Source organism: Syngnathus floridae, chromosome 15 (genome assembly GCF_059516105.1).
Source record: "Syngnathus floridae isolate MCC-2025c chromosome 15, RoL_Sflo_1.0, whole genome shotgun sequence".
Classification (NCBI taxonomy): domain Eukaryota; kingdom Metazoa; phylum Chordata; class Actinopteri; order Syngnathiformes; family Syngnathidae; genus Syngnathus; species Syngnathus floridae.
This window is the reverse complement of record NC_142427.1, coordinates 5,258,555-5,281,152: the sequence shown is the minus strand read 5'-3', so window position 1 is coordinate 5,281,152 and position 22,598 is coordinate 5,258,555. Positions and strand designations below refer to the sequence as shown.

The 22,598-nt window shown below is 38.8% G+C and overlaps 6 protein-coding genes and 1 long non-coding RNA gene across 14 annotated transcripts; 2 read left to right on the top strand and 5 right to left on the bottom strand.

Annotated features, from left to right (window-relative positions):
- The first annotated feature begins 405 nt into the window (after positions 1-405).
- grk1b (G protein-coupled receptor kinase 1 b) lies at positions 406-4,388 on the top strand. The gene is made up of 8 exons (XM_088399529.1): positions 406-806; positions 1,665-2,380; positions 2,578-2,705; positions 2,981-3,138; positions 3,226-3,309; positions 3,386-3,510; positions 3,579-3,780; positions 3,864-4,388. Exons 2-8 carry the CDS (start codon positions 1,682-1,684, stop codon positions 4,145-4,147), a joined length of 1,680 nt encoding a protein of 559 aa, XP_088255655.1. The 5' UTR covers positions 406-806; positions 1,665-1,681; the 3' UTR covers positions 4,148-4,388.
- A 2,037-nt stretch (positions 4,389-6,425) lies between these two features.
- On the top strand, positions 6,426-11,041 carry LOC148386016 (claudin-15-like). 2 transcript variants are annotated; one of them, XM_088399539.1, is made up of 5 exons: positions 6,426-6,702; positions 9,217-9,381; positions 10,084-10,165; positions 10,246-10,356; positions 10,429-11,041. In XM_088399539.1, exons 1-5 carry the CDS (start codon positions 6,486-6,488, stop codon positions 10,520-10,522), a joined length of 669 nt encoding a protein of 222 aa, XP_088255665.1. In that variant the 5' UTR covers positions 6,426-6,485; the 3' UTR covers positions 10,523-11,041. The 2 variants fall into 2 exon arrangements, with proteins under 2 accessions (XP_088255665.1, XP_088255664.1); XM_088399538.1 differs by lacking the exon at positions 6,426-6,702 and adding an exon at positions 7,855-8,377 and having other exon boundaries at positions 10,429-11,031.
- Positions 7,433-11,083, bottom strand: LOC148386015 (uncharacterized). The gene is made up of 3 exons (XR_015863255.1): positions 10,625-11,083; positions 10,062-10,497; positions 7,433-9,374 (listed from the first exon to the last, which is right to left on the bottom strand). It is a non-coding gene; the product is annotated as an uncharacterized LOC148386015 (long non-coding RNA).
- A 568-nt stretch (positions 11,084-11,651) lies between these two features.
- LOC148386014 (thialysine N-epsilon-acetyltransferase-like) lies at positions 11,652-14,228 on the bottom strand. Of its 3 annotated transcripts, none has more exons than XM_088399547.1 (6): positions 13,982-14,228; positions 13,817-13,868; positions 12,905-12,995; positions 12,457-12,578; positions 12,021-12,061; positions 11,652-11,946 (listed from the first exon to the last, which is right to left on the bottom strand). In XM_088399547.1, the coding sequence occupies exons 1-6, from the start codon at positions 14,042-14,044 to the stop codon at positions 11,767-11,769; spliced, it is 549 nt and encodes a 182-aa protein (XP_088255673.1). In that variant the 5' UTR covers positions 14,045-14,228; the 3' UTR covers positions 11,652-11,766. The 3 variants fall into 3 exon arrangements, with proteins under 3 accessions (XP_088255673.1, XP_088255674.1, XP_088255675.1); XM_088399548.1 differs by having other exon boundaries at positions 12,457-12,575; positions 13,982-14,227; XM_088399549.1 differs by having other exon boundaries at positions 12,457-12,558; positions 12,912-12,995; positions 13,982-14,183.
- Positions 14,229-14,413: 185 nt separating this feature from the next.
- On the bottom strand, positions 14,414-16,125 carry LOC148386013 (thialysine N-epsilon-acetyltransferase-like). 2 transcript variants are annotated; one of them, XM_088399536.1, is made up of 6 exons: positions 15,959-16,125; positions 15,807-15,858; positions 15,557-15,646; positions 15,246-15,347; positions 14,992-15,032; positions 14,414-14,855 (listed from the first exon to the last, which is right to left on the bottom strand). In XM_088399536.1, exons 1-6 carry the CDS (start codon positions 16,019-16,021, stop codon positions 14,643-14,645), a joined length of 561 nt encoding a protein of 186 aa, XP_088255662.1. In that variant the 5' UTR covers positions 16,022-16,125; the 3' UTR covers positions 14,414-14,642. The 2 variants fall into 2 exon arrangements, with proteins under 2 accessions (XP_088255662.1, XP_088255663.1); XM_088399537.1 differs by having other exon boundaries at positions 15,557-15,640; positions 15,959-16,124.
- Positions 16,126-16,264: 139 nt separating this feature from the next.
- LOC148386012 (thialysine N-epsilon-acetyltransferase-like) lies at positions 16,265-18,208 on the bottom strand. Of its 2 annotated transcripts, XM_088399545.1 has the most exons (7): positions 18,093-18,208; positions 17,977-18,028; positions 17,128-17,211; positions 16,782-16,883; positions 16,677-16,700; positions 16,547-16,587; positions 16,265-16,468 (listed from the first exon to the last, which is right to left on the bottom strand). In XM_088399545.1, exons 1-7 carry the CDS (start codon positions 18,153-18,155, stop codon positions 16,274-16,276), a joined length of 561 nt encoding a protein of 186 aa, XP_088255671.1. In that variant the 5' UTR covers positions 18,156-18,208; the 3' UTR covers positions 16,265-16,273. The 2 variants fall into 2 exon arrangements, with proteins under 2 accessions (XP_088255671.1, XP_088255672.1); XM_088399546.1 differs by lacking the exon at positions 16,677-16,700.
- A 183-nt stretch (positions 18,209-18,391) lies between these two features.
- taf6 (TAF6 RNA polymerase II, TATA box binding protein (TBP)-associated factor) lies at positions 18,392-22,515 on the bottom strand. 3 transcript variants are annotated; one of them, XM_088399526.1, is made up of 15 exons: positions 22,301-22,515; positions 21,734-21,891; positions 21,532-21,618; positions 21,281-21,434; positions 21,139-21,195; positions 20,931-21,050; positions 20,692-20,813; positions 20,461-20,538; positions 20,277-20,378; positions 20,003-20,185; positions 19,815-19,889; positions 19,609-19,734; positions 19,345-19,518; positions 18,984-19,175; positions 18,392-18,887 (listed from the first exon to the last, which is right to left on the bottom strand). In XM_088399526.1, the coding sequence occupies exons 2-15, from the start codon at positions 21,887-21,889 to the stop codon at positions 18,603-18,605; spliced, it is 1,911 nt and encodes a 636-aa protein (XP_088255652.1). In that variant the 5' UTR covers positions 21,890-21,891; positions 22,301-22,515; the 3' UTR covers positions 18,392-18,602. The 3 variants fall into 3 exon arrangements, with proteins under 3 accessions (XP_088255652.1, XP_088255653.1, XP_088255654.1); XM_088399527.1 differs by having other exon boundaries at positions 18,392-18,890; positions 20,937-21,050; XM_088399528.1 differs by having other exon boundaries at positions 18,392-18,890; positions 22,301-22,510.
- Between the last annotated feature and the right edge of the window lie 83 nt (positions 22,516-22,598).

Sequence of the window (22,598 nt, the reverse complement as noted above, 5' to 3'; positions counted from 1 at the left end):
CAGACGCACCAATCGCCATCACCGAGAGAAAGATTGCTTCATGAACGACTGGTTAAATCGGAATTCTGAGAGACGAAAACGTTATCTTTTTGTCATAACCTGACATTTAAACAGTGGTGTGTAGACTTCTTACATCAACTGTACCAAAGTGTGACAAGTATAGGTAAAGCAAATGTCTGAGGGTTAATGGTGGTATGACATGGGTTGAGTTTCAGAACACCTTTACATTTAATCTGCTGAAGGTGATTTAAACTCAGCCGCTTGTGGAGGCTTGGCAATTTGTCAACTGTGCTTGTGCCAGAGTCACAGGATTTGAAAACACAATTTGTAATTTTACAGATTATTTCAAGGGCTACTTCACTTTCAAGGCGCTGCATATTTCCACGTGTAATGTCAATATCAATATTCAACTGTAATGTCAAATTTAGACCACTACAAATCACTTGCAAGAATGTTATCATAGAAAGATGCTTTCTCTGGAAGTGTTTGCTTGGAATGGTTATTAACACCCAGTTAGTTGATAACTTAGAAAAAGAAAACCCATATTCTACTAGTTACACTAATAGCTTCTGTCAAGTGGCCCCACGTATAATCCTGGCCACCAAAGGAAGCACCAAACTGGATTTCAGGCGCACACAAAAGCTCCACCCAAAGTGTCTTTCATTCACTACACTGTGTGAGGGGGCGAGGAGACAGTCTTCATAGTGGAGATGCTCAAGACCACCTATACATGTTAATGGAGGACCAAGCAGCAGCAAAAATAATATTGAATTGGTCATCGGTTGAGACTGCAGCAGAAAGTTAAGGTAGGTGCTACTCAATATTCATCAAAATGGACGTCAAATATTGAAGGGAATAAATGGACTGTCAGCATTGCTATTAAGATGTAATATATATTTAAAAATCTTGTATTACACATAAAACATATTTTCACATTATTATTATTATTATGATTGATTTAAACTGCAATTTAGATGCGCAAGTATTCTTGACGGCGGCCGTCAAGAATTTGAATGCAAAAATTCTCACTTTTGCATCATTAAGTCAATGAACTGAATTGCCATCAATTCCTCTCAGGAATAAATTTTTATATTTTTTTATTTTGGGGGTTAATGCCCAAAATACTTTCCTTTGGTTCCTGAGAGGAATTGAGGGTAATTAAAATAAATACACAGACATTGGTATTGAATGGACGATGGGATTAGATTTGTTTAAAAAGAATGTGGGTTAATTACCGCTGAGGCCAATCATCTGTAAATCGCAAGTATCAAAAGTCAGTGTTAATTGGATTATGTAGAAAGAGGGTGGCACTTGCACTATCAATTGAAACAAGTGTTCCAGGTCAAGAGGTTTACACCCAGGAAGTCTTAATTAAACAATCCACTTTTCTTGTCCCATTTAGTTTTTTCACCTTGTTAGTATTTGAACAGCAGGGTGCAGCACAGGACAAGACGCTGTTTCCTCTGATGTACAATTGAAAGAGAGCCAAAGCATGAGAACAATATGCCTTCACAGAGATAACATTCCTCATTAGTTAATGGGGGTTATCGTGGTTGGATTTTAAAGTGGAGGAAAATTGTACTGCTTGACCAAATGTTTAATCACAGTGACATGCGAGTTTACTGTAATTGGGTTGGCTTTCTTATCCTTTTTACATGTTGCAGGCAAAAGTTGAGCGAGCATGGACATCGGTGGATTGGAGACGGTGGTGGCCAACTCGGCCTACGTGTCAGCACGAGGAAGTGTGGATGGTGCGGCGGCGGCCAACCTGAGAGACAAAAAGTTGCGGGCCAGGCTGAAACTGCCACACATCAGAGAATGCGAACACATGAAAGCGTCCGTGGGCAAAACCTTCGACATCATGTGCGTCAAAGAACCCATCGGCAAGCGGCTTTTTCAGCAGTTTCTGGAGAGCGATGCCACCCACAAAACCGCGGCAGAGCTTTGGAAGGACATTGAAGACTACGTCATTTGTCAGGAGAAGGACAGAGTTCAGAAGGCCCAAAGAATGGTCAATAAATACTACGAGTCGACATCCAAGACTTTCTGCAGCTTCCTGGAGGAGAAGGCTGTCACCCGGGTGAAGGAAGACTTCAAAAACGTCCACGGTGACTTATTTAAAGAGAGCGAGAAACAGCTCCTCAAACACCTGGAGGCAAAGGCCATGGCGGGCTTCAAGCAAAGCATGTACTTCCTGCGTTACGTTCAGTTCAAGACGTTGGAAAGCCAGCCCGTTGACGAGGAGTGGTTCATGGACTTCAGGGTCCTTGGAAAGGGAGGATTCGGAGAAGTCTACGCTTGTCAGGCTAAGGCCACCGGTAAAATGTACGCGAATAAAAAGCTGGATAAAAAGAGGCTCAAGAAACGCAAAGGCTACGAGGTAAAGTGCCAAAGTTAACAGGAAATCCATTCTAAGTTGTGAGTTTAGCGGGTTAGTCTTTACTATTACAGCTGAGTGAAAAGAAGCTTGTGAAAAACCCTGCAAAGAAGCTCAGCGTAGTGCACTGAAGGATTATGGGAAACACTGCCCAAAAAAAAAAAACAATACTAATTTTCCTCATTCTTATCCATATTTAGGGTGCGATTGTGGAGAAGCGCATCCTAGCCAAAGTCCACAGTCGCTTCATTGTGTCGCTGGCTTACGCTTTCCAGACCAAGACTGACCTCTGCTTAGTTATGACCATCATGAATGGTGGGGATCTCAGGTGCTTTATGCACACACACACAGTTGGAACCCGTGTGCCCAAACTCTATACTTTACTTGGAGGCATAGGAGCAGCCCCCCAATACACTTACTCCAATGTCTGCTAATTAGTTCAAGTATAGATAAACCTTAAAGCTAAAATACACACTAGGCCGTCAGGTGCGTCACGCTTTAAGTCAGACAGTAAGAGTACTTAAGAGGCTCAAGAAGTCTTTAGAGCAATTTTCATTTTGTTAACTCCAAAGATGCATAAAGTTCTCCCTCCTTCTTCCTCAGGTTTCATATGTACAACGTGGATGAAAAAAATCCTGGCTTCAATGAGAAAAGAGCTTCTTTCTACACGGCACAGATCATCTGTGGCCTGGAGCACCTTCACCAGCACAGGATCGTCTACAGAGACCTGAAGCCAGAGAATGTGCTGCTCGATGATGCAGGTCAGATCTTAGGAGTAAAGAACAACATGGAGACTTTCAATAGACACATATATGGTCCTGATGTAATCAATGCATCTCATCACTCAGGACACGTCCGGCTATCAGATTTGGGCTTGGCTGTGGAACTTCCACCAGGAAAAGACAAAACATCTGGTTATGCAGGAACTCCCGGTAAGTGACAAAAAGTCTTTCTCAAAGTGCATTTCGGTGAGTAGTCACTAGATGATCTCATGAAATCTTTTCAAAGGTTTCATGGCTCCAGAGCTACTCCAGAAAAAGGAATATGACTACACAGTGGATTATTTCACTCTGGGGGTGACTCTGTTTGAGATGATCGCAGCTAAAGGACCTTTCAGAATACGAGGAGAGAAGGTCGAGAACACAGCCAAGAGGTCTCTCCCACTATGTGAATACATTTGCTAATTGCACCCTTTCTTCAGGTGGAGAATGACGAGGTGGCTCGCAGAATTCTGAACGATCCGGTTCCATACACTCCCAACTTTAGCAAAGAATGCAAAGCTATTTGTGAAGGCTTGTTGGAAAAGGATCCTGTGAAACGCCTCGGGTTCAAAAACAACGAGTGCGCTGAGCTCAAGAGCCAACCCTTCTTTAAGGAGATCAATTGGGGCCGTCTTGAGGCTGGTGAGGCCTTCAAAAACAATCAGTCAAGTATGCACCCAAACCAGAATTAATAAATACATTATTTTTTTCTCATTTTCACCAAGGTATGCTGCCTCCACCATTTGTCCCTGACCCCAGGATGGTCTACGCCAAAGATATCGACGACGTAGGTGCCTTTAGCACCATTAAAGGTGTGGTCATGGATAACAAGGATACAGAGTTCTTTGCCGACTTTGCCTCGGGCAACGTTCCGATCCCGTGGCAGGAGGAGATGATCGAGACGGGTGTGTTTGGAGAGATGAATATCTGGGGTGAGAATGGAAAACTCCCTAATGACCTCGACCCAAACTATGTGGAAGCCAAAGGCGGAGGATGTGTGATTCTTTAAAGTAGAATGAGTTTATTGATTTATTTTTGCTAAATAAGACTGTCAAAATAGTAAAAACTTCTGTCGGTGTGAAGTGGTGCAATTTTACACCACTGTTTGAGAGCTTCAACAAAAAAATGCTGACAAATGATTACTGTCTTAGTCGAGTTTTTTAAAATTCAACTCCTGTTGCAGCTCTCATGAAACTGTGCAGTGTACCCAATAAAATGTCCCGGAAGCATACAACTGTAGTATTAAATATAGTACATTAATCTTTAGCTATAGTGAAACTGTGTATATATATATATATATATATATTATTGTGGTATATATATATATATACCACAATAATACAACATTGTTAAAAAAGAAAAAACCTAATGAGCATGAACTTGTAATTTTATTGTTGCATGTGTGGCCTCTGTTAGCTTCATAAATATAATGCATATCAACTAAGGTACTGTAAATGTTCTTTGCATATGTCATAGCTAGAAGCACAATGAATAAAATTTTGCTGAGCATACATATGTGTCCCTCTCCACTGTTCAGGGAACGTGCAAGGCTAGAAGAGAACACAGGTCACATGGAAATCTGATCCAGCCCGCCATTAACATATTGCCTTTACTTTCAGTATGTGCAGTCTGATATCTTCTATTGTGAGCAATTCTGCACAAACGAGTGATATATTGCCTGACTTCAACCGACTGAATGCTGCAAAGGATGCATGCATTAGTGATCTTCAAATCACGTTTATGCACACCTGACGGAGGGACAAAAAGCAGCAGTCATGGTGATGAATCACCTCATCGAAACTCGTCGCATAGTCAAATAATGACTGTTCTAACGCATACACACTATTTAAATATAATTTGGCAACCCAACGTGAGCCTTTCGCATACTTGTCACACACAGCCGTCAGCCAAGTGACGGGGATGTGTTCAAAAAAAGGAACAGATACGTTTTTGAACGCCCAAAAAAAAACAAAAAAAAGTTTCAAGGCCACTTCTCCATTGAGCAGCGGGGTCAACGGGGACACGAGGGAACGCTTATTTCAGAAGATGAAGGGAAGGGCAAGAAAATAAAATATTAACAGAAATATGATTATGATTTAAAGCCTGAATGTCTGCTCAATATGGTAGATATACGGCGGAACTTTGAACTTTCCCGCAGATTACTTGACAACAGTAGAAAAATAGATAAGATAAGATAAGATAAAACTAAAACCATAAAAAGAAACAGACACATTTTAATGTTTATAATATCGCATGACACCCCAAACTATCCTCTAAAATATCTCTTCCTTTTGCGCAATTCCACATTCTGATTCATTATAAATAAAAATAAATTAATATTTTTGTGGTACTGGCCAATTTCTTTTAATGGACATCAGTATAGTACAGTACGTCCACGAACTATTTGGAAAAGGACAGACATCATTGTTGAATCCATAAGCTCCAGTAGAAAAAAAATTATTTACCTAGCCAACAATTTCAATGCATCTTTTGTGTTTTATATTTGTTAATGCTTAACTGGTGCTAAGATAGACACTTTGCCTGACACAGGTTTCAATGTATACTCTGCCCTCTATTCACCCCACTTAATTTATTAATATTTGCTCATGGAACTTGAAATAACCTCTTGAAAATCCCAAGCTACCAATTGTCCAAAGAGGGAGGGAGACAAGATCATGGTTATGATGAAAATCCAAATAAATTCACAGAGATTAAAATATTTCCAAAATCCTCACATTTCACTTGGGCTGACTTCATTTATCAATGAATAAGGCAGCGTTTTTTTGTTAAAAATTTTTGACTATAATACATTTGATTCAGTCATTCATATCACTGAAGTCATATAAAATGATCCTAAATATCTCGTCAATTAGGTTTAATAAAATGCTAATACAACATATAAAGTGCCTCTAAAGGCAGATCTAGACTGCAGAATCTAAAGACGGCCAAAGAATCCCAGTAAATTTCACAAGTAGTTACATAACATAAAGCAGTGTAATGTATTTGACAAAATTTCACCTCTGCAAGATCAAAAGGTGTGTGTGTGTGTGTGTGTGTGTGTGCGCGTGTTGGGGGGGAGTTCCTTGTATGCTTACATTTCTACAGTAACGTGCCACGCACGTGAAATGTAATCAATTTTGGGCGGGAATAGCAGACATATCATGTAACTACAGCCAACAAATCAATGTTCAAATTAGTCCCAGTATGTTTGAGTGCATGAGGAAAAAAAACCTGCGTGCACTTCAAAATGTACATTAGATACAGAAGTTGCCATTAGAGCTCCTTAGAAGGCAAAACCTCCTCTAGTTACCTAGAGAACATTACTTGCGGAGAACATTACTTGCAAAATGAGGGACATTGTTGAAATTACAGCACTTGTACTTGGTTTTCTAGGCTGGATCATGGTTTTTATATCATTAGAACACCAGTATTGGAAAGAATCCACCACAGATGGTAGTGTAATTACAACCTCAGCAATATATGAGAACTTGTGGATGTCTTGCGCGAGTGATTCTACTGGGGTTTATGACTGCCGAGAATTTCCATCCCTTTTTGCCCTACCTGGTAAGTAAAGTTTTTATATATTAAAAACAAAAATGTTGTTAAAAAATATACTGATGGCTTTTCACGCGCTCAGGCTTCAACATTACATTTGCATGTAAAGTAATGATGATTCAGCTGTAGGTTAAAGCTGAGTGTGCATTTTCTTTATACCTCATTAGAACTGCTTGATATTGCAAAAAAAGAAATGTAGTTAGTTTACGATATGATTTAGTATAATGTATTTGATGATGTAAATTGGTATCAAGACAATACTTGGAATATTTTAACTTTGCAAAAGAAAAGCAACTTCACTTTGATTGAGCTACAGTATAATGGTAATTTCAATTTTCTTCCAAATGACAAAACTAATCTGAATTGAAATTAAATTCTTTATTTTCACTGGACAGTGATTGTTATTTTTTTAATGTACAGTAAATGACAGATTTTTTTTTGACATTACTGAATTCTGTATTTAGTTTTTACTGCACATAACTTCAACAAATCATCTGTAATGAACTTTCGTCCAAAACATTTTTAAAAACTTCTATTTTAAATCGTATTATAAATATCTTAATTTTGTCCAATCTTATGATCTCATATGATTTAATATGAAGAAATTGGGATTCTTTTTTTTAATTCACGATGGGAAAACAATTCCGTTAATCAGTTTCTGTAAGTGGCACACAATCAGTTCTAAATAGCTAATATTACTGGTTCATAAGCAAAATGTATTGAAACTCTAAAAAAACCCTTTGGATTATTTAAATACACTTTTATTTTTGAAAAGACAATCAAGCAATTTCATATTTTAATTTTCACATTAAAACGTATATGTCAAGTCAGATCATCATCAAATTTCACATGTAAAATATGACATTATCTCCTCCAAACCATATATACACAAATTTCAAACCTTTAACATGTCTGCAGGATGCGAGTAAACATTTAAACCAGAAAAAATGCCTCCCCCCCCCTTTTTTTTTTTTTTAAGCAAATGGTTTTTATCAGTGGGTAGTTTTTTTTGTTTTTTTTTATCAGTGGGTGGGAACGTGTTGATGCGCCCACACCCCTCACGACCAATGACGTTCCACATCATCCCTGCGGGCATTGGAGCCCAACTGGGACTTGGATCCCATCAGTACTGACAGAGATTTATTGACAGTGTTCAAAGAGCTTGTCAGAAGGTGACAAATGGCTCTGAGTCTATAGATGTTAGACGCCGGGTGTCGAGGTTCAACCTCACTTCCCTTGAGTTGGGTAAACAAGTGCACTTTTGAAAAAGGTTCAACAGATCTAATAGAAATCATAAGAGGGCAGTTTGGGATTAATCATTAATAAGGAGGTTTCTGTGGCACACTGAGAACGCTGGGCCAGAGGAAAAACAACACGTTTATTCTTGAAGATAGTTTAGCCAGGCGAGATTGGTAAGAAGCTTTTCTGGAAAGCTCTAAGACAGGCTGGATCAAGCACGATAGAGTTATGAATCCCGTAGTGGAAGCGTTTGCTTTCTTCCTGGGTTTTCTGGGATGGCTGATGGCCGGGGTCGCCCTTCCCAATCGATACTGGAGAGTGTCAACGGTGGACGGTAACGTGATCACCACGTCCACCATCTATGAGAATCTCTGGATGTCCTGCGCCACTGACTCGATAGGAGTTCACAACTGCCGCGATTTTCCTTCGTTGCTCGCACTAAGCGGTATGTGTTCAAAACTTTTAATGTGTCGACTACTCCATTGGGTTAAGGGAAAAAATATATCTATTTGTAGAAAGTTGTACAGAGCCAGAGCAGCCATAAAAAAGGGCCAACACATTGAGAATTTGGTTCTTGTTTTCAGCTTTGATCAGATTTCTTGAGTTGTTTTTTAGCATTGACCATAGCGGCATCTGCGTGTCAGAATGATATCACTCTGCGGGTGATGCTCTTTAGTTAACAGCAGGTAATATAAGATGGGCAGTATAAAAAAATACAACAGTAAAGGACAATCAAGAGCAAGAATAACCTCAGTAAAAAAATAAAATAAAACATAAAATGGTTTCAACCTCTAGGTCATAACCTTCAGACTGGACATGGAAAACCATGTGGTCACAAGATAATATTATTTACATGAATGGCAATTGTATGGTTTCCTTAAGTGGGATACTAATGGATGGTTGGGGGAATAAAAGAATGCTTTTTTTTTCATTTTACTATGCTGATATTTTGTAGCATTTCATTTTTTTTTTTTAGTTTCATGTTTGGAATAAATGATCCTAGAGGGGATGCACATCATGTTTAGTACTTAGTTTTTCTTTATAAGTAGGCAAAACATTGTCATATATTAAAGATTCATTTTGTAAATAATTCGATGCACAGAAAAATGATGTCACTTTTATATCAAATGTGGAGGCTGCTATTCGATAACTAAGGAACAATATAGAGCAGTCCTGAAATTACTTATTTGTTGAAATTGGCACTTGGTGAAAGTATTATTGTGATTTGTTTTGCTGTGTGTGTGTTGTCTTACCAATAAACTCATCATTCGTGTTTGTGTGCAGGGTACATCCAAGCATCTCGAGCACTGATGATTGCTTCCATTGTGTTCGGGACGTTTGGGCTGGTGGGAACTCTGGTTGGAATGCAGTGCTCCAAAATTGGAGGCGAAAACTACATTCTGAAGGGGAGGATTGCCACAATTGGAGGGGTGTTCTTCTTACTACAGGGTAAGAACAAAAACATTTATGAACTTCAATGGTGCATAACAGAGCAGAAAGGCCAACATTTGAAACAAATCCTACACCTCCACTTCCTATATTCTGTCTTTAAAAAATAGAGTGATATTACAGAAATTGAGATTTGAAAAAAATGCATTGATCAAAACAAACCATGTTTTCCTATTACAGTGCCCCACCCCTCCACAAAATGAAGTGCAAATAGGTCAAGTGGCTTTGGCATAATCATGGGGGAAAAGCAACTCCTCAGATTCCACAACAAGCTCACGAAGTCAATGTTACATAGATTTTAATTCTTTCCATAGCACAAATGAACCTTTTCACTCTTACCTCCAACACCCGAAAAGCTAACATGTCAGGTACTCTAATCTATGTACAGGAGACAAGCTATCTTAAACCTGGTCAAGAGTTATCATGAGTTGTTTGCCTGTACAGTGTAAAGGCATAGACATCGCATGCAATCAGCTAATGTTGCCCCAACTTAGTTGTGCCATTAAAGGGACAGTGTATAGATAAAAAATTTCATTGCACATTCATTTTAAAACATTCACTATTACTTTCCACATTATGCAAAAAAATATCACATCAACATCTTTTTTTTTTTATACGTAAAATCGTAGGTCTGGTAATTTGTTGTTTTCCCTTTGTGTTAAAAAAAAATAAATACTTACAGCATGTTGTGGACTTTTCTAGGGATGTGCACCATGATCGCTATATCTTGGTATGCAGCCAACATCACACAGGAATTCTTTGACCAGTTCTACCCAGGGACAAAGTAAGAGTGCATACTTGATTGATTTTGAAGTTTAACAAGACACAAATCAAATAATTTTGTGCAATTTCACTGTGACACAGGTACGAGATCGGAGAAGGTTTGTACATCGGCTGGTCGTCGGCCATACTTGCCCTGTGCGGAGGTGGCTGTCTGATGTTTTCGTGCAGTTGTAAGGAGCCAGGTGAAAAAGTGTATGTATCAAAGCTAACGTTTTCCATGAGTAGAAGTTGACGTCGTGTTTAACCACATCTTTTGATTCTTAGGCCTTACCCATACCAGCCGTCCTCCAGGGGACGTGTGCTGTCCACTACATCTCGATCCGCCCCCAGCAACTATGGAAGAAATGCATATGTGTGACAAGTTACTTAGATGAAACAATTATTGAAATGCAGTCAAATTGTTTTTTTTTCTTTACTCATTTGAACTACTCGTAATGTTGATGCACAGTGATCCACCCACCACAATACATATGAGGACGGTAGTAGAGCAGTAAAGATAACAGTATCTTTAGAGCAATGAAGGCATGATCAGTGTGCATGGCTACTGTGTGTGTCAGGACCTACATGGGAAATAAAAATCACAAAGTGAAAGCAAGTCATGATTAAGAGTTTATTAGAACAACTAATTATTTTTATACGCAGTTGAAAAATGGGAGCTAATCAATTGTTGGGTAATTAAATACGCTGACTCAAAATTTAGATGTTAAGACTACTGTACTGTTAAAAATAAATACCGTGCCCCAAAAAAACATTGAAGTCACTGTGAATTTGATGTACATTTATGGAAATATTTATATTTGTGACATTTATGACTTATGGAAATAAACACTTTTGCTTCAGTAATTTTTGCTTTGTATACAAATAAAAAATTGCAGTAATGCTGACGAGAAAGTGATTTTTATTGTTGGCAGCAAATGAGTCTGTGTGGCTCACCTCAGCAGGTCTATTTGGTGATGACGCTCCCTGTGGGAAAATCGTGAAATCACAACTGGGATTGTTTGAAAAATAATAGTCAATACCGTATTACTTTTTACTGTTAAAGTGGAGAAGTGGAGCTGGACTATCTGATTTTCATTATTATATTATTTATATTACTTACCAACCACCAAGATCATTGTGGTTCAGTTCTGTTTAATAAACCAGTTTAATACTAAAATATAATTAGTCATTCCTTTTCCAAAATACTAATATATTTTTAAAATAATTAAGGATAGTATTATGTCTTATGTCAAATAAGGTATTTACATCAATTTCTATACTGTAGAAAAAAAATCATTTCTAAGGATGTAATGTGATGCTTGATTCCTTTCTGACTGACCAGATCATTTCGTCTTATTAAAACCATTAAGTGATATTACCTTGAAATTCCCCACTCTGGTTCAGTGCATTACCCACTTATGCATTTGTTTTTTTATTTTTATAACTGATGGTCACGATTTTTTTTAACCACTTCAGATATATTAGAGAAAATAGGAGACAAAAACATATTTAAAGAAGAGAACATTTATTCCAATTTTGAAATGTGTTTACCAAAATGAAATGAAACTCAAAAATTTACATTTCTGTAACATGGGCGTCACATCCAAGGTAGGGGAATCCCTTCTAATTCTTTCGGCTATCATTTCCCAAATCATCCAAGCTTTGTCCATCAAAACGTATTAAGTGCCAGCCTTCCTGCACAGTGAGATCCTGAGCTCCTCTAGTAGCATAGAAGTCTCGTGATGGAGTATTCCATTCCAACACGTTCAATTGCAAGCGTGCACAATGGTTTTCTTTAGCCACCTTTCACAAATATGACTTGTTTTAGTTGGACCATGAAGGTGGAGCTTTACGTAGTTAGTCTACGGCAATCTTACCTTAGCAACGGTGCTCATTAAACATTTTCCTATGCCAATTCCTGTCAAAGACATCAATAAACTCATGAGGAAGAAAATATGTTTGTTCTGAAATAGACTCTCAATATAAAAAGGTGCTGTTATGTTAAGCTGTACAATGGCTTGTCTTAGTCATGCGTACTGCCCTGCAACAGTAGCCTGCAAAAGTGTACACCCCTTGAGCTTTTGACATTTATTTTCACATTACAAACACAAATGTATTTTATCTGTATTTTATGTGATCGATCAACATAAATAGGCGTGCGATTATTAATCGGAAAAAAATGGTTCAAAAGTCTAGTTGAATGTGAATAATTATCCCAGTGGATACGTTCAACCTTGAAGCACAGAAATAGATTCCTCCTCCATTTCTGACGGTGTGGTTAATATTTATTCCAACTGTGAAACTTTGACTTACCTCGGAATTCAGGCATCACATACAAATCCTCCAAATGCATTGCCCGTCCCTTCCATGTGCTGTATGTGTAAAAGTAAAGGCCGTATCCGACGATGGTGAATCCTGGCGAAAAATTAACACTGCTTTCATTGTAACAGAAAGACAGAAAATACCGCGCTTAAAATTGCAAGGCTGAAATTGACATGCAACAATGATAGAACAGAAAAAAATGACATTATGAATGTTTAAATTCAATTCAACATGCACAATCCACACAGGAGGCCTACCAACATATTTGATGTTTTTTTGTTTTGTTTAAACCAGCTCCAAAATACCAGAATATTTTGAGTATTGGAACAAATAGCCCAGCAATAATGTATTTCTTCACACACAAAAAATGCAACCCAGTGGACAAATTAAAATGCTTCGTTGAAATATTAACATCAGTGGGACACACCAACTAACGTACATTTTACCTTCTCTAGATTTGTTCTCTTCTGGTACCTCGGCGACAACACATTCAAATAAGGGATTCTGGCAGAAACCATCATGCTCAAGTTCTAAATGAAACAAAAAGAAAAAAAAAGCATGGTTCACCTGAAACGTGCACATCTAGACATGTATCGATAGAGAAAAAATAGCAATGACAATTGTAAAACAGGATGCACACATTTGTGCAAGAGGGCTGTCAGAGATGAGCTACTAGAGTTGACAGGCCTGTTCTCCTATTTGGCAGCAAAGAACATGTAATGTATGTGGAAATAAAAGAGGCCAGGCAAGTACTAACTTATATGGTACTGCATTTCTTCTCATCTATTTGTGTATTTTCTTTGGAAATCTACCCTCTGTTCCTCACAGAAAAACTCATCTACTTGCTGTTTTGAAAAAATATATGGCTTTGACAATTTATTGCGGCATCAAGGAAGTATGTCAAAGAGACTTCTAATTAAAAAAAAAGTATGTCAAAGAGACTTCTAATTAAAAAAAATATATTTTTGGGTGGGTTTCAATAATTCAATATCAGTTATTTATGGCAGGGTTTGGTCCCGATTGGTAAACGATATTGACTTGCTCAAGTGTCACTTCCCAGTCAACAGATGGGAAATCTTGGATAATCATTACATAATGTATATTATATTAATGTATATTATATCTGATAATTGCTCACTAAGATCGAAAGTGGGGTAAAACTGTTGAAATTCATGCCACATGTTTTACAACCCGCATCAAAGCAAACCATTAGAAGGGGCAGAAAATTTTGGTCTAAGAGGGTAAAGTCTAAGGAGCCTTTGCCTTGACTAAACATCTCAACCATAGCAATACTTGAAAATAACGTCATTGTGATTTAATCAACTTGAGTTTACTGTTGTGAAATCATTACCTTTGCATGATATCTTGACTTGATCAGTCATCTTTTCATACAAAGCCAACTCCTGGGAAAAAAAAAAAACGTTGCGGCATTTATATGCACCTGCTTCGTTACTTTGTAGCCAATTCTTTGAAACTTCCACTGAGCTCTCAGCAAAAGTCAACATGCAACACTCACCAATATCATTCTTGATATGTCTTTGCAGTCTTCTTTAGTCGCAGCACGGATGTTGAAGTTCATGTTTGAGGCTGCGGTTCACGACTTTACACGTACGGCTTGGCCGGCTCAATTGAAATTAATTCGCTTCATTATGTTCCGATTTATAAAAACAGGAAGCAGCAGAACTGTATACGTGTATTTTGTCTCCCTTCAAAATAAAACGTAAAGTGGCTGCTTTTTTGGTCGAGTGTTTCTGGTGACGTTAAGAAAATAATAGTTTACATTCGACGTAATTTTACCGTTTTTTCCCCGTGTTGTTTAAATACAATCCAACAGGAAGACGTTCATGTGCATTACCTGCAAGGTCTTTTTTGATATTTATAATCAAAACTTGGATGGAATGAGCGTGCATGTTTTTTTCTTCAATAATAATATTCAGCAAAACATAGATAGGCACACAAGTATGTATTACACACTAGTTTTTAGGGTGTTCATATTTGTTTAGTACATTAATATACATCTATAATGACAATTTTGAAATGCCAGAGGTGAGCCCACAAAAAAATGCCACCATGTTATCCTTCTGTGTGTGTAGTGGAGAATCTTCTGGAACTCGTTTGTTTACTTTGTAGCATGACAACCATTGTATGCGCATGTAGCCAAAAACAAATACAAATATTTACACAACATTGCCTTCTCCCGAAACAAACTTTCTAATTTGTTGGGTTTCATTTGCCAGATGGTCCAAGCTTTGTCCATCAAAATGTACCAAGTGCCAGCCTTCCTTGACAGTGAGATCCTGAGCTCCTCTTGCAGTATAAAAATCGAGAGAGTGAGTGTTCCAATTCAACACGATCAAGTGCAACCGCGCACACTGCTTCTCTTTGGCCACCTGCACAAACATCACGAGGCTTAAAAGTGTTTCGCCTTTTCCGCAAAGTACAACACAGCCAACAAAGAAATAAGTTGGCTTTGTTGCCCTCATAAATTGCCAATGTTTGGATTTGTCAACATTCTAGCATTCTTACCTTAGCAATATTGCTCAGTAAACTTTTTCCAATGCCAAATCCTGATGAAGACATCAACAAACTCATGAGGCAGAAAATATTCCAGTCTGGAACTCAAAGCAACTCAAAAAAGGCACACTATAGTACAGAACAGCATAGTTTTGATCTAGAACAAGCATACATTGAAAGTAAATTATGGGGTAATGTATATGAGATAAACACAAATTAGAATAGACATATTTTTGATGTACTGAAAATGCCAAAACACATTTTACCTCTGAATTCCGGCATCACATATAAATCCTCCAAATACATGGACCGCCCCTTCCATGTGCAGTAGATGTAAAAGTAAAGGGCATAACCAACAATTGTGAATCCTAAACCAAAATAAAGAGATCATTAAAGACAGCTCCATGAAATAATCAACAGTGATATTGTGGTTGCACAAGTGTGCACACCCTCTTATGACTGGTGTGTGGAGGTGTTCAAGGCTCGAATTGACAGACATATTTTAGCAAGTGGTGAAAATGAAAGCTGAACAAACAGTAAAAGAGACAGGTAGGCCACAGGTTTGCAAATATTTTACCTTCTTTAGATTTATTCTCATCTGCTACCTCTGCAACAAGACACTCAAACAAGGGATTCTGGCTGAAACCGTCACGTTGGAGTTCTATGGTTAAAAAAAAAAATCAAAACAATTCACCGATGTACCAGGGACGAGGAAGATAATTGTAAAAATATAATTGAACATTTTGTAGAAAAGGATTTTGTGGAGAGTTTGCAGTGGCTTTGCAACACTATTGGAGGATTGCAATTTGTTCACTGAAATACATTACCATCGCATGACAGCTTCACCTGATCCGACATCTTGTCATGGACTGCCAAGTCCTGAAAGATAATTGAATTAAAATTTTGGTTCCACAAGTTACAGTGCCAAGCACGATAGGGTTTAATTCATTTTGTATGCATGTATGTCAAAATAGCTTACCATTATCAATCTTGATATGTCTTTGCAGTCTCCTTTGGTAGCGACACGTATCTTAACGTCCATATTTGCCAGTTGCGACACGTATTTAATCAATAAGTAACTTCCGTCCGACAAAAGCTCAACGTATATCCGTACGATAGCTTTTCGAAACAATACATTTGTGTGGGTAAACAGTAGCGTCCTCTGGCGCTTTTTGAATGTATTACACCCAAAAAGCCATTGCAGCAGACGGCTCGAGTGCAACAGTAACCTGAAAAGTATTTCAATTTTATTTTTTTTATACATATACATATATGTATATACACAAGGAGGAAATTACATTAAATTGCCCTTTCTTCCATTTTCCAAAAAGTCTAAATTATTTAGACTTTGTGCATCAAAACGTAGCCTGTGCCAATCATCCCTGACCGTTATGTCCTCAGCTCCTTTGGCAGCATAGAAGGATCGGGAACTAATGTTTTGGCCGAGCACGTTCAACTCCAACTGCACACATTGTTTTTCTCTCGCCACCTGCAAAATTAAAACATTATTCCATTAGAACAATATATATATATATTTTTTTTTATATAGACAAATGAAAATGGGTACCTTAGCAAGTGTGCTCAGCAATTTTTTTCCAATGCCAAGTCCTGGAGAAAAAAATGGAGAACTGAATTTTTAAATAATATTTAATACCTAAAAGCAGTGATTCCAAACGTCCCAGCTTCAGTATACATACTTTTTGTGACATTGGTGGTGTGCCCTGAGAGTTTGATAATTTTAATAATACAAAATCATTCAATGACTCATTGAAGGAAGAATTACAGCACTCAATATGTTTTACCTCTGAATTCTGGCATCACGTACAAATCCTCCAAATAAACTGTGCGTCCCTTCCATGTACTGTATGAGTAAAAGTAAAGTGCAAGACCAACGGTTCTAAATCCTAAGGGGACATAAACAGAAACATCACAAAATACGATAAGCTTCGACACGTCCTCAGCTATTTGCTGAATATTTTAACAAATTGCTGTTCTTGTGCTTGGGACAAATAAACAAATGTGTTATTTTGCCTTCAATATGTGGCTTCAGCATACCAAAGAACTATGTTGAAGTGGGATGAGGGCATTCAGTTTGACATACGTAGGGCTTGGTGTGATCCCCTGTGAATAGCAAAGGAAACATTTTACCTTCTTTAGATTTATTTTCCTCTGGTACTTCAGCCACAAGGGATTCAAACCAGGGATTCTGACTGAAAGCATCCCGCTCCAGTTCTACAGGGAAAAGTAGTGCTGCAGTTATAGCATTAATCATACACAAAATAAATCACTAAACACTTCACTAGGCACAGCCACACAATCAATTAAGATGAAATAAAAGAGCTTTACAGACTAAAGTCATTTTTTAAAGAGGACAAAAACTTATATACAAAGCACAGACCTTACTCGAAAACAATTAGGTGCTAAGTTTGGTTATTGTGCATATCAGCAAATCTGCAAGCCTGTTATTGCGGCTTGCCGTACTGTAATACCGAGGCAGGTCAAAACGGATCTTATCTTTGGTTAATGATTAAGCAGTTTATTAGCAGAATATGCACTTCTGAATAAAACATTGACACTACTTTTAATTTTATTGCGAGGTGTTCTTGAGAATAAATGATATTCATTTATGTGAAGACACAAAAAGTTAAATTCAATGAGGCGGCACTTGATTTCGCTAAATCTCTGCCAGTTTACATTTTCAAATGATCACTTCTTAGAGAATATTCCATTAGTGGGGAACTATTTTTCGAACCAGTGGCATAACTGGGGTTTAATGTTGACTTCAATAAGAAGCATGTTTTCTGTACTCCTTTAGACATTTGCAAAGTCTGGTGCTGCAAGATTCACACCTTGCATTCTTTGTAGCCATTTGAGCGAACGATTCCTTCATGCTGATTTGAATAATTGTTTATATGAAGTACTCTTGAGAGAATGCTCCCATGAGTCACATTTAAGCTTTCTAAATTGTCAAGCAAGGTGGATTAGAAAAGAGCATACCTTCGTAAGTCACCATCATATGGTTGAGCATGTTTTCATGAATTGCCAAATCCTGGAATAAGGAGCGCATAAAAGTTTCACCACACATTTTTTGTCTATGAAGCCATCAGACTTACCCTGAGCAGTCGCCATATGTCATTACAGTCTGCTTTTGTTGCAGGTCGAATAGCAAAGTTCATTTTTGCAGCAGTCAACTTGTTCTACTGGATCAACTGCACCGACGCGAATTATGCAGCATAAATCGCACAAGTGGTTACTGCCTACAGCAGTTGTGTGCAACCTTCAAATTAAGAGCTTCAGTGAATCTGTTATCTTTTAAAGATGCTCAAAGATGTTTCTCTTTTTTTTTTTTAACTCATCTGACCTTCACAATCACAAAGACATTTTTGGACAAAAATTCACTGCTCTGTAGAAATACAAATACAAAGTGAAATTTATTTTTGGGTAAAAAAAAAAGAGAGAGAGAGCATGAACTCAATTTGAATAGTTGAGGAAACACTGTGACAGATTGCCACTTGTTGGGCATTAACATATTTACAATTTACGATTAAACAACTGCTTCTGCACCATTCTGGAGTTTTCAGTATATAGTCCTTGAATGCGGGTCAAATCTCTTGTGAAAAATGTCAGTGTGGCGACTGCGTGCTGGCACCGGGAGACTCTGATCGGTCCGACTTCCCCGTCGGTTCTAGTGTGGTTGAGATGGGTGTTGGGATCACAGAGCTCTTACTGTCCATGGAAGAGGTGGACGAGGGAAGCGATACCACAATGTACTTCTGCATGGGTCGTGAACCAGCCAACGCAGGTCCACTTCCCGGTTCTAGTTTTACCAAGGGCTGCAAGGTTGAAGTAGCGCTGGGTACGGTGCTTGTAACCGTCGAAGCCGACTGGGAGGAGTTGATGGTGATTACCTGCTGGGGGGCAATCACAGATATGAATGAATGCATGTATGCGGTATCAGCTGAGTCGCTGCCTTCGCTGGTGATTGCTGCTGAACTGAAACGTACCTGCTGAGTTGAGGCGGACCCTGCGCTAGTTCCCATGACAATATACTTAGTGGCGGGTGGTGATGGCTGGGATGGGGTCCCTGGTCTTGGCGACATCAGGGCGAGGGAGCTTGGAACCTTAATGATGCTCGGAGTGCGAGACACCGTTGATCCACTGAGTCCACTTTGTGAGACTGAGAGGGTCGGACGAGGCTGGGAGACAAAAACAGTCGCTGCTTTGTATACCGACTCATCGAATTTCCAATCATATTGTGTGGAAATGTGTGTTGGAAGGACAATGAAAGTTACTTTAATCATTATGTGCCGCACAAGCATGGAACAAACACTCAAAACGTGGTATTGTTATCAAGCGTGAGCGTACCTGAGTAATTGTTAACGTGGTTCTGTTGACTTGCTGGGCTTGCATTGCAGCTTGGGTCCGAGCCTTCATTACATGGGAGCACAGCATGGGTGCGAGGTAACCATAGTCAATCCGATATTGTTCTACGCTGTCAGGTGGAGGTCGAATCTTGGCAATGACACTGGCACAGTGTTTCTTGGGATGCAGACAACATTTTCAATTAGATACAAACATGGGCAGTCATGAAAAGATTATCATTAGGATTATTCTTCTTAAATAAATTACCAGCAGGAGACTTTGAACATGGTCGGCTCCAATCTTATCAATGTTTGAGATCACTGGTCCTTCCATCACTGCTTTGATGCGAGCGCCCTCTACAGTAAGCCGAGGAAGGATCAACGTCTTTATCACCTGCGGGGATAAAAGTTGAAGGGCTGTGCTGATGTAACAACGTTGAGGGAACCACACTAGGTACCCAACCGGAAACTTACATCAGGACCCAGTTCGGCGAGTCCGGCGATGCAGCCGTACCGCGTCGTCCACTGGGTTTTGTCATCCAACCAACTCTAATAAGACAAATCGAGTCAAACAAAAATGTTAGAGTTTCAAAAGTGTTTCTTTGCACTTATGATTAAAAGGCACTTTTCAAGAAAGCGGAAGCGTGTGTGTGGGGGGTCACCTTAGTAAAGGTCTTGGTGATGCGAGACTGGATGTTGTTGGTAGTGGTGCTGAAGGTTTTGCAGCTCTGTGCCATAAGGCGAGCAGCAAAGTCCCGTAAAGCCCAGTGGTTGTCAACGTCTGGTCTCAAGCACAACTGCTTGCTCACGATACACGTCACCACGGCCGGGATGAGCTCGTGCAGCTACAGACCAGAAGAAAATGGACACGAAATGATATCAACTACTAACATTAGACATCCCAACCAATGATAAAACTTGGTTTCTTTTACTGACATATTTCTCCAGGTATAAAGTGGGGTTGTCCATCAGTGCTTTCACCATCCGCATGAGGTAAATCAGCAGAGCCAGGTTGTTTTGCACCACGTTAACACGAACCTATCAGAAAGCGAGCATTTATGAGTGAACAGTCTTGAAAATTCATGTGACAAGTTTTTTTTTTTTCTATAGAGATGCTCACCCCTTCTGAAATAAAGGTGCTGAATCTTGGTAGCATCTGATACAGCCCTGGATCAGTGGCAATGCTTTGCAAGGCTTCCTGAATGGCAACGAGAGCAAATAAATCAGGACAAGGGGAAAAAAAAAAATCACACCAAACTAAATTATTTTTCTGCATAAAATGTGCCGAATGGGTGTTCATCATGCATTCTATAAAAAAATTATTTTGGTCAAGATGAATGAATATACACACAGCTCTCTTGGCTTCACAGGATCCGACACATGCTTCAGTGATCTCCTTGTAGTAGAGCTGCTGTTCCACAGAAAGCTCATGTGTGCTGCGAGGTTTCAACCGTATGGGACCCTTCTCTTTTCCTGAAATACACAGAGTCAGGATCAATTAGAAAATGTTTGGTTGCAAGGACTTAACAGCTATTTATGAGAGAAGAATTAAATGAATGTTACATTTGAATATAAAAACTAGATAGTGACCTTTACCATCAGTAGCCGTTGCTCCCTGATTTTTGCCTGGAATGTTACCATCGTCCTCCTGACCAGGTTTGACAACTTTGAGGGGTTCTGTGGATTCAGCCTTTTGTTGTTCTTTTGGTGCTACAAAAAAGAGCATTCAGATTAAGTCATTATCTTTTCCCATCTTTTTTTTTTTTTTAAATTGCGTTAAGTTTTAAGACAGTCTAACCTGGTGGTGGATTTTCTGGAATAGAAGGTTGAATCCCCTCAATACTTAACCAGTGGGCTGGAAAGAAGCATAGCAACATGAGAAGACTGAGAAGCCATGCAAGTTGTAAAAAAAAGACATTCAGCTAAAATAGTACATGTACCTTTAAGAGACACATCCAGCGGAACTCTGGGGAGGGGTGTGTTAATAATATCACTAAGGTCCACTTCCTTCTCCTCATAGAAATGAAGCTCTCTTCCACCACCACTTGCGAAACGAAAAGGGATAAACTCTTGCGACTGGAATCCATACAGGGGCTATTTGTAGAAAACAATCAAACAAAACAAAAAACCACACTGTAGATCCAAACAAATGAATGCAATTGTTTCATTTAATAAGTACGTTCTCCCTTACCTCCACATTTTTAAGTTTGAGGGCATTATCAATGTCACTGGTGGTTAGCTTACGTCTCTTTCCGTGATGCATGAATTTAAGAGCATCCTTTAGAGTGCGAGAGGGGTAACAGACATTAGGTGAGCAAATCCATTGCAGCAAAAAGCTATATAATAGTGATAGAAACTTTCATTTTTTTCTCCCACAGATCTCTGTGGTGTACCTGTGTAATTTCTTTAATTCTGTAGCTGACTTCTTCACTTAGGGCTGTACAGCTGTCCTCCTGTAATTGTCCCACTCCCATGGACTCCGCCATCGCCTTCATGGACTCTGTTGGCAGGACTACAGAGCACTGCTTCTGACGCCTTTCCTCCGCCATCACTAACATAACACACAGGTAAATCAATACAATGCAACGATTCATGATTCAGGAAGCATGCAAAATGAAAAGTTAACAAAAATACTGAGAGGAGGTCGAACTCCAACGTCTCATTATGAGTTAAGGAACTTGATCGTAAGTGAGTGGGTGAGGTAAGAGAGCAAAATATAATCCGTGATGTCAGGGCAAAAGAAGGCGGGTAAATCGCTCTGACGAAAAAAAAAAACTTTCAATGAACTTCACGCACATCAACTCTGTAATTCAAACAGCACAACTAAAAATAATAAATAAAAATAAGATATCTCGTTTGTATATAGCGTTCATTGTGAAGCTGTAGTAGGCTTGAGTATGCAGTTGTGTGTTAGCCTTGAAGCTAACTGACTTAGCTTTAGTGGACGTTTTTCACTTTACCTGCAGAAAACGTTCTCCTTTCGGTGGGTAGGGGATAACTTACACTAATATGAACACTCAGTGTTGAAATATGCAACGAGACATGTTTCGCAAAGCTAAGCAATCGCTGATGTACTCCATTCTCAATACAAATAACTAAGCAAATCGCAGAAAGCAACAGGACCCTCCATTCTTGATGGAACGCTTGTGTTCCGTCGCCATTTTGAGTCAACTTCCGGTTGTGTTATCACGGGACGACGGCATAGAATGAACTGTGTCCAAGACGTGTTTTAATAATATGTGAAATTACTTGTATTCA

Coding starts and splice junctions, on each gene's coding strand:
- grk1b (XM_088399529.1), top strand. CDS start 1,682: ATGGACATCGGTGGATTGGAGACGGTGGTGGCCAACTCGGCCTACGTG. Junction 2,706..2,980: donor ATGAATGGTGGGGATCTCAG/GTGCTTTATGCA, acceptor CTTCTTCCTCAG/GTTTCATATGTACAACGTGG. Junction 3,511..3,578: donor TCAGAATACGAGGAGAGAAG/GTCGAGAACACA, acceptor CCCTTTCTTCAG/GTGGAGAATGACGAGGTGGC.
- LOC148386016 (XM_088399539.1), top strand. CDS start 6,486: ATGAGGGACATTGTTGAAATTACAGCACTTGTACTTGGTTTTCTAGGC. Junction 9,382..10,083: donor GGTGTTCTTCTTACTACAGG/GTAAGAACAAAA, acceptor GGACTTTTCTAG/GGATGTGCACCATGATCGCT. Junction 10,357..10,428: donor AAGGAGCCAGGTGAAAAAGT/GTATGTATCAAA, acceptor TTTGATTCTTAG/GCCTTACCCATACCAGCCGT.
- LOC148386014 (XM_088399547.1), bottom strand. CDS start 14,044: ATGAACTTCAACATCCGTGCTGCGACTAAAGAAGACTGCAAAGACATA. Junction 13,869..13,981: donor ACATATCAAGAATGATATTG/GTGAGTGTTGCA, acceptor TTTTTTTCCCAG/GAGTTGGCTTTGTATGAAAA. Junction 12,996..13,816: donor AGTCAAGATATCATGCAAAG/GTAATGATTTCA, acceptor TGTTTCATTTAG/AACTTGAGCATGATGGTTTC.
- LOC148386013 (XM_088399536.1), bottom strand. CDS start 16,021: ATGGACGTTAAGATACGTGTCGCTACCAAAGGAGACTGCAAAGACATA. Junction 15,348..15,556: donor TGAGAATAAATCTAAAGAAG/GTAAAATATTTG, acceptor ATTTTGGTTTAG/GATTCACAATTGTTGGTTAT. Junction 14,856..14,991: donor TACTGAGCAATATTGCTAAG/GTAAGAATGCTA, acceptor ATGTTTGTGCAG/GTGGCCAAAGAGAAGCAGTG.
- LOC148386012 (XM_088399545.1), bottom strand. CDS start 18,155: ATGAACTTTGCTATTCGACCTGCAACAAAAGCAGACTGTAATGACATA. Junction 16,884..17,127: donor GGAAAATAAATCTAAAGAAG/GTAAAATGTTTC, acceptor ATGTCCCCTTAG/GATTTAGAACCGTTGGTCTT. Junction 16,469..16,546: donor TGCTGAGCACACTTGCTAAG/GTACCCATTTTC, acceptor TTAATTTTGCAG/GTGGCGAGAGAAAAACAATG.
- taf6 (XM_088399528.1), bottom strand. CDS start 21,889: ATGGCGGAGGAAAGGCGTCAGAAGCAGTGCTCTGTAGTCCTGCCAACA. Junction 21,196..21,280: donor GCTGGATGTGTCTCTTAAAG/GTACATGTACTA, acceptor GCTTCTTTCCAG/CCCACTGGTTAAGTATTGAG. Junction 19,519..19,608: donor ATGTTCAAAGTCTCCTGCTG/GTAATTTATTTA, acceptor CTGCATCCCAAG/AAACACTGTGCCAGTGTCAT.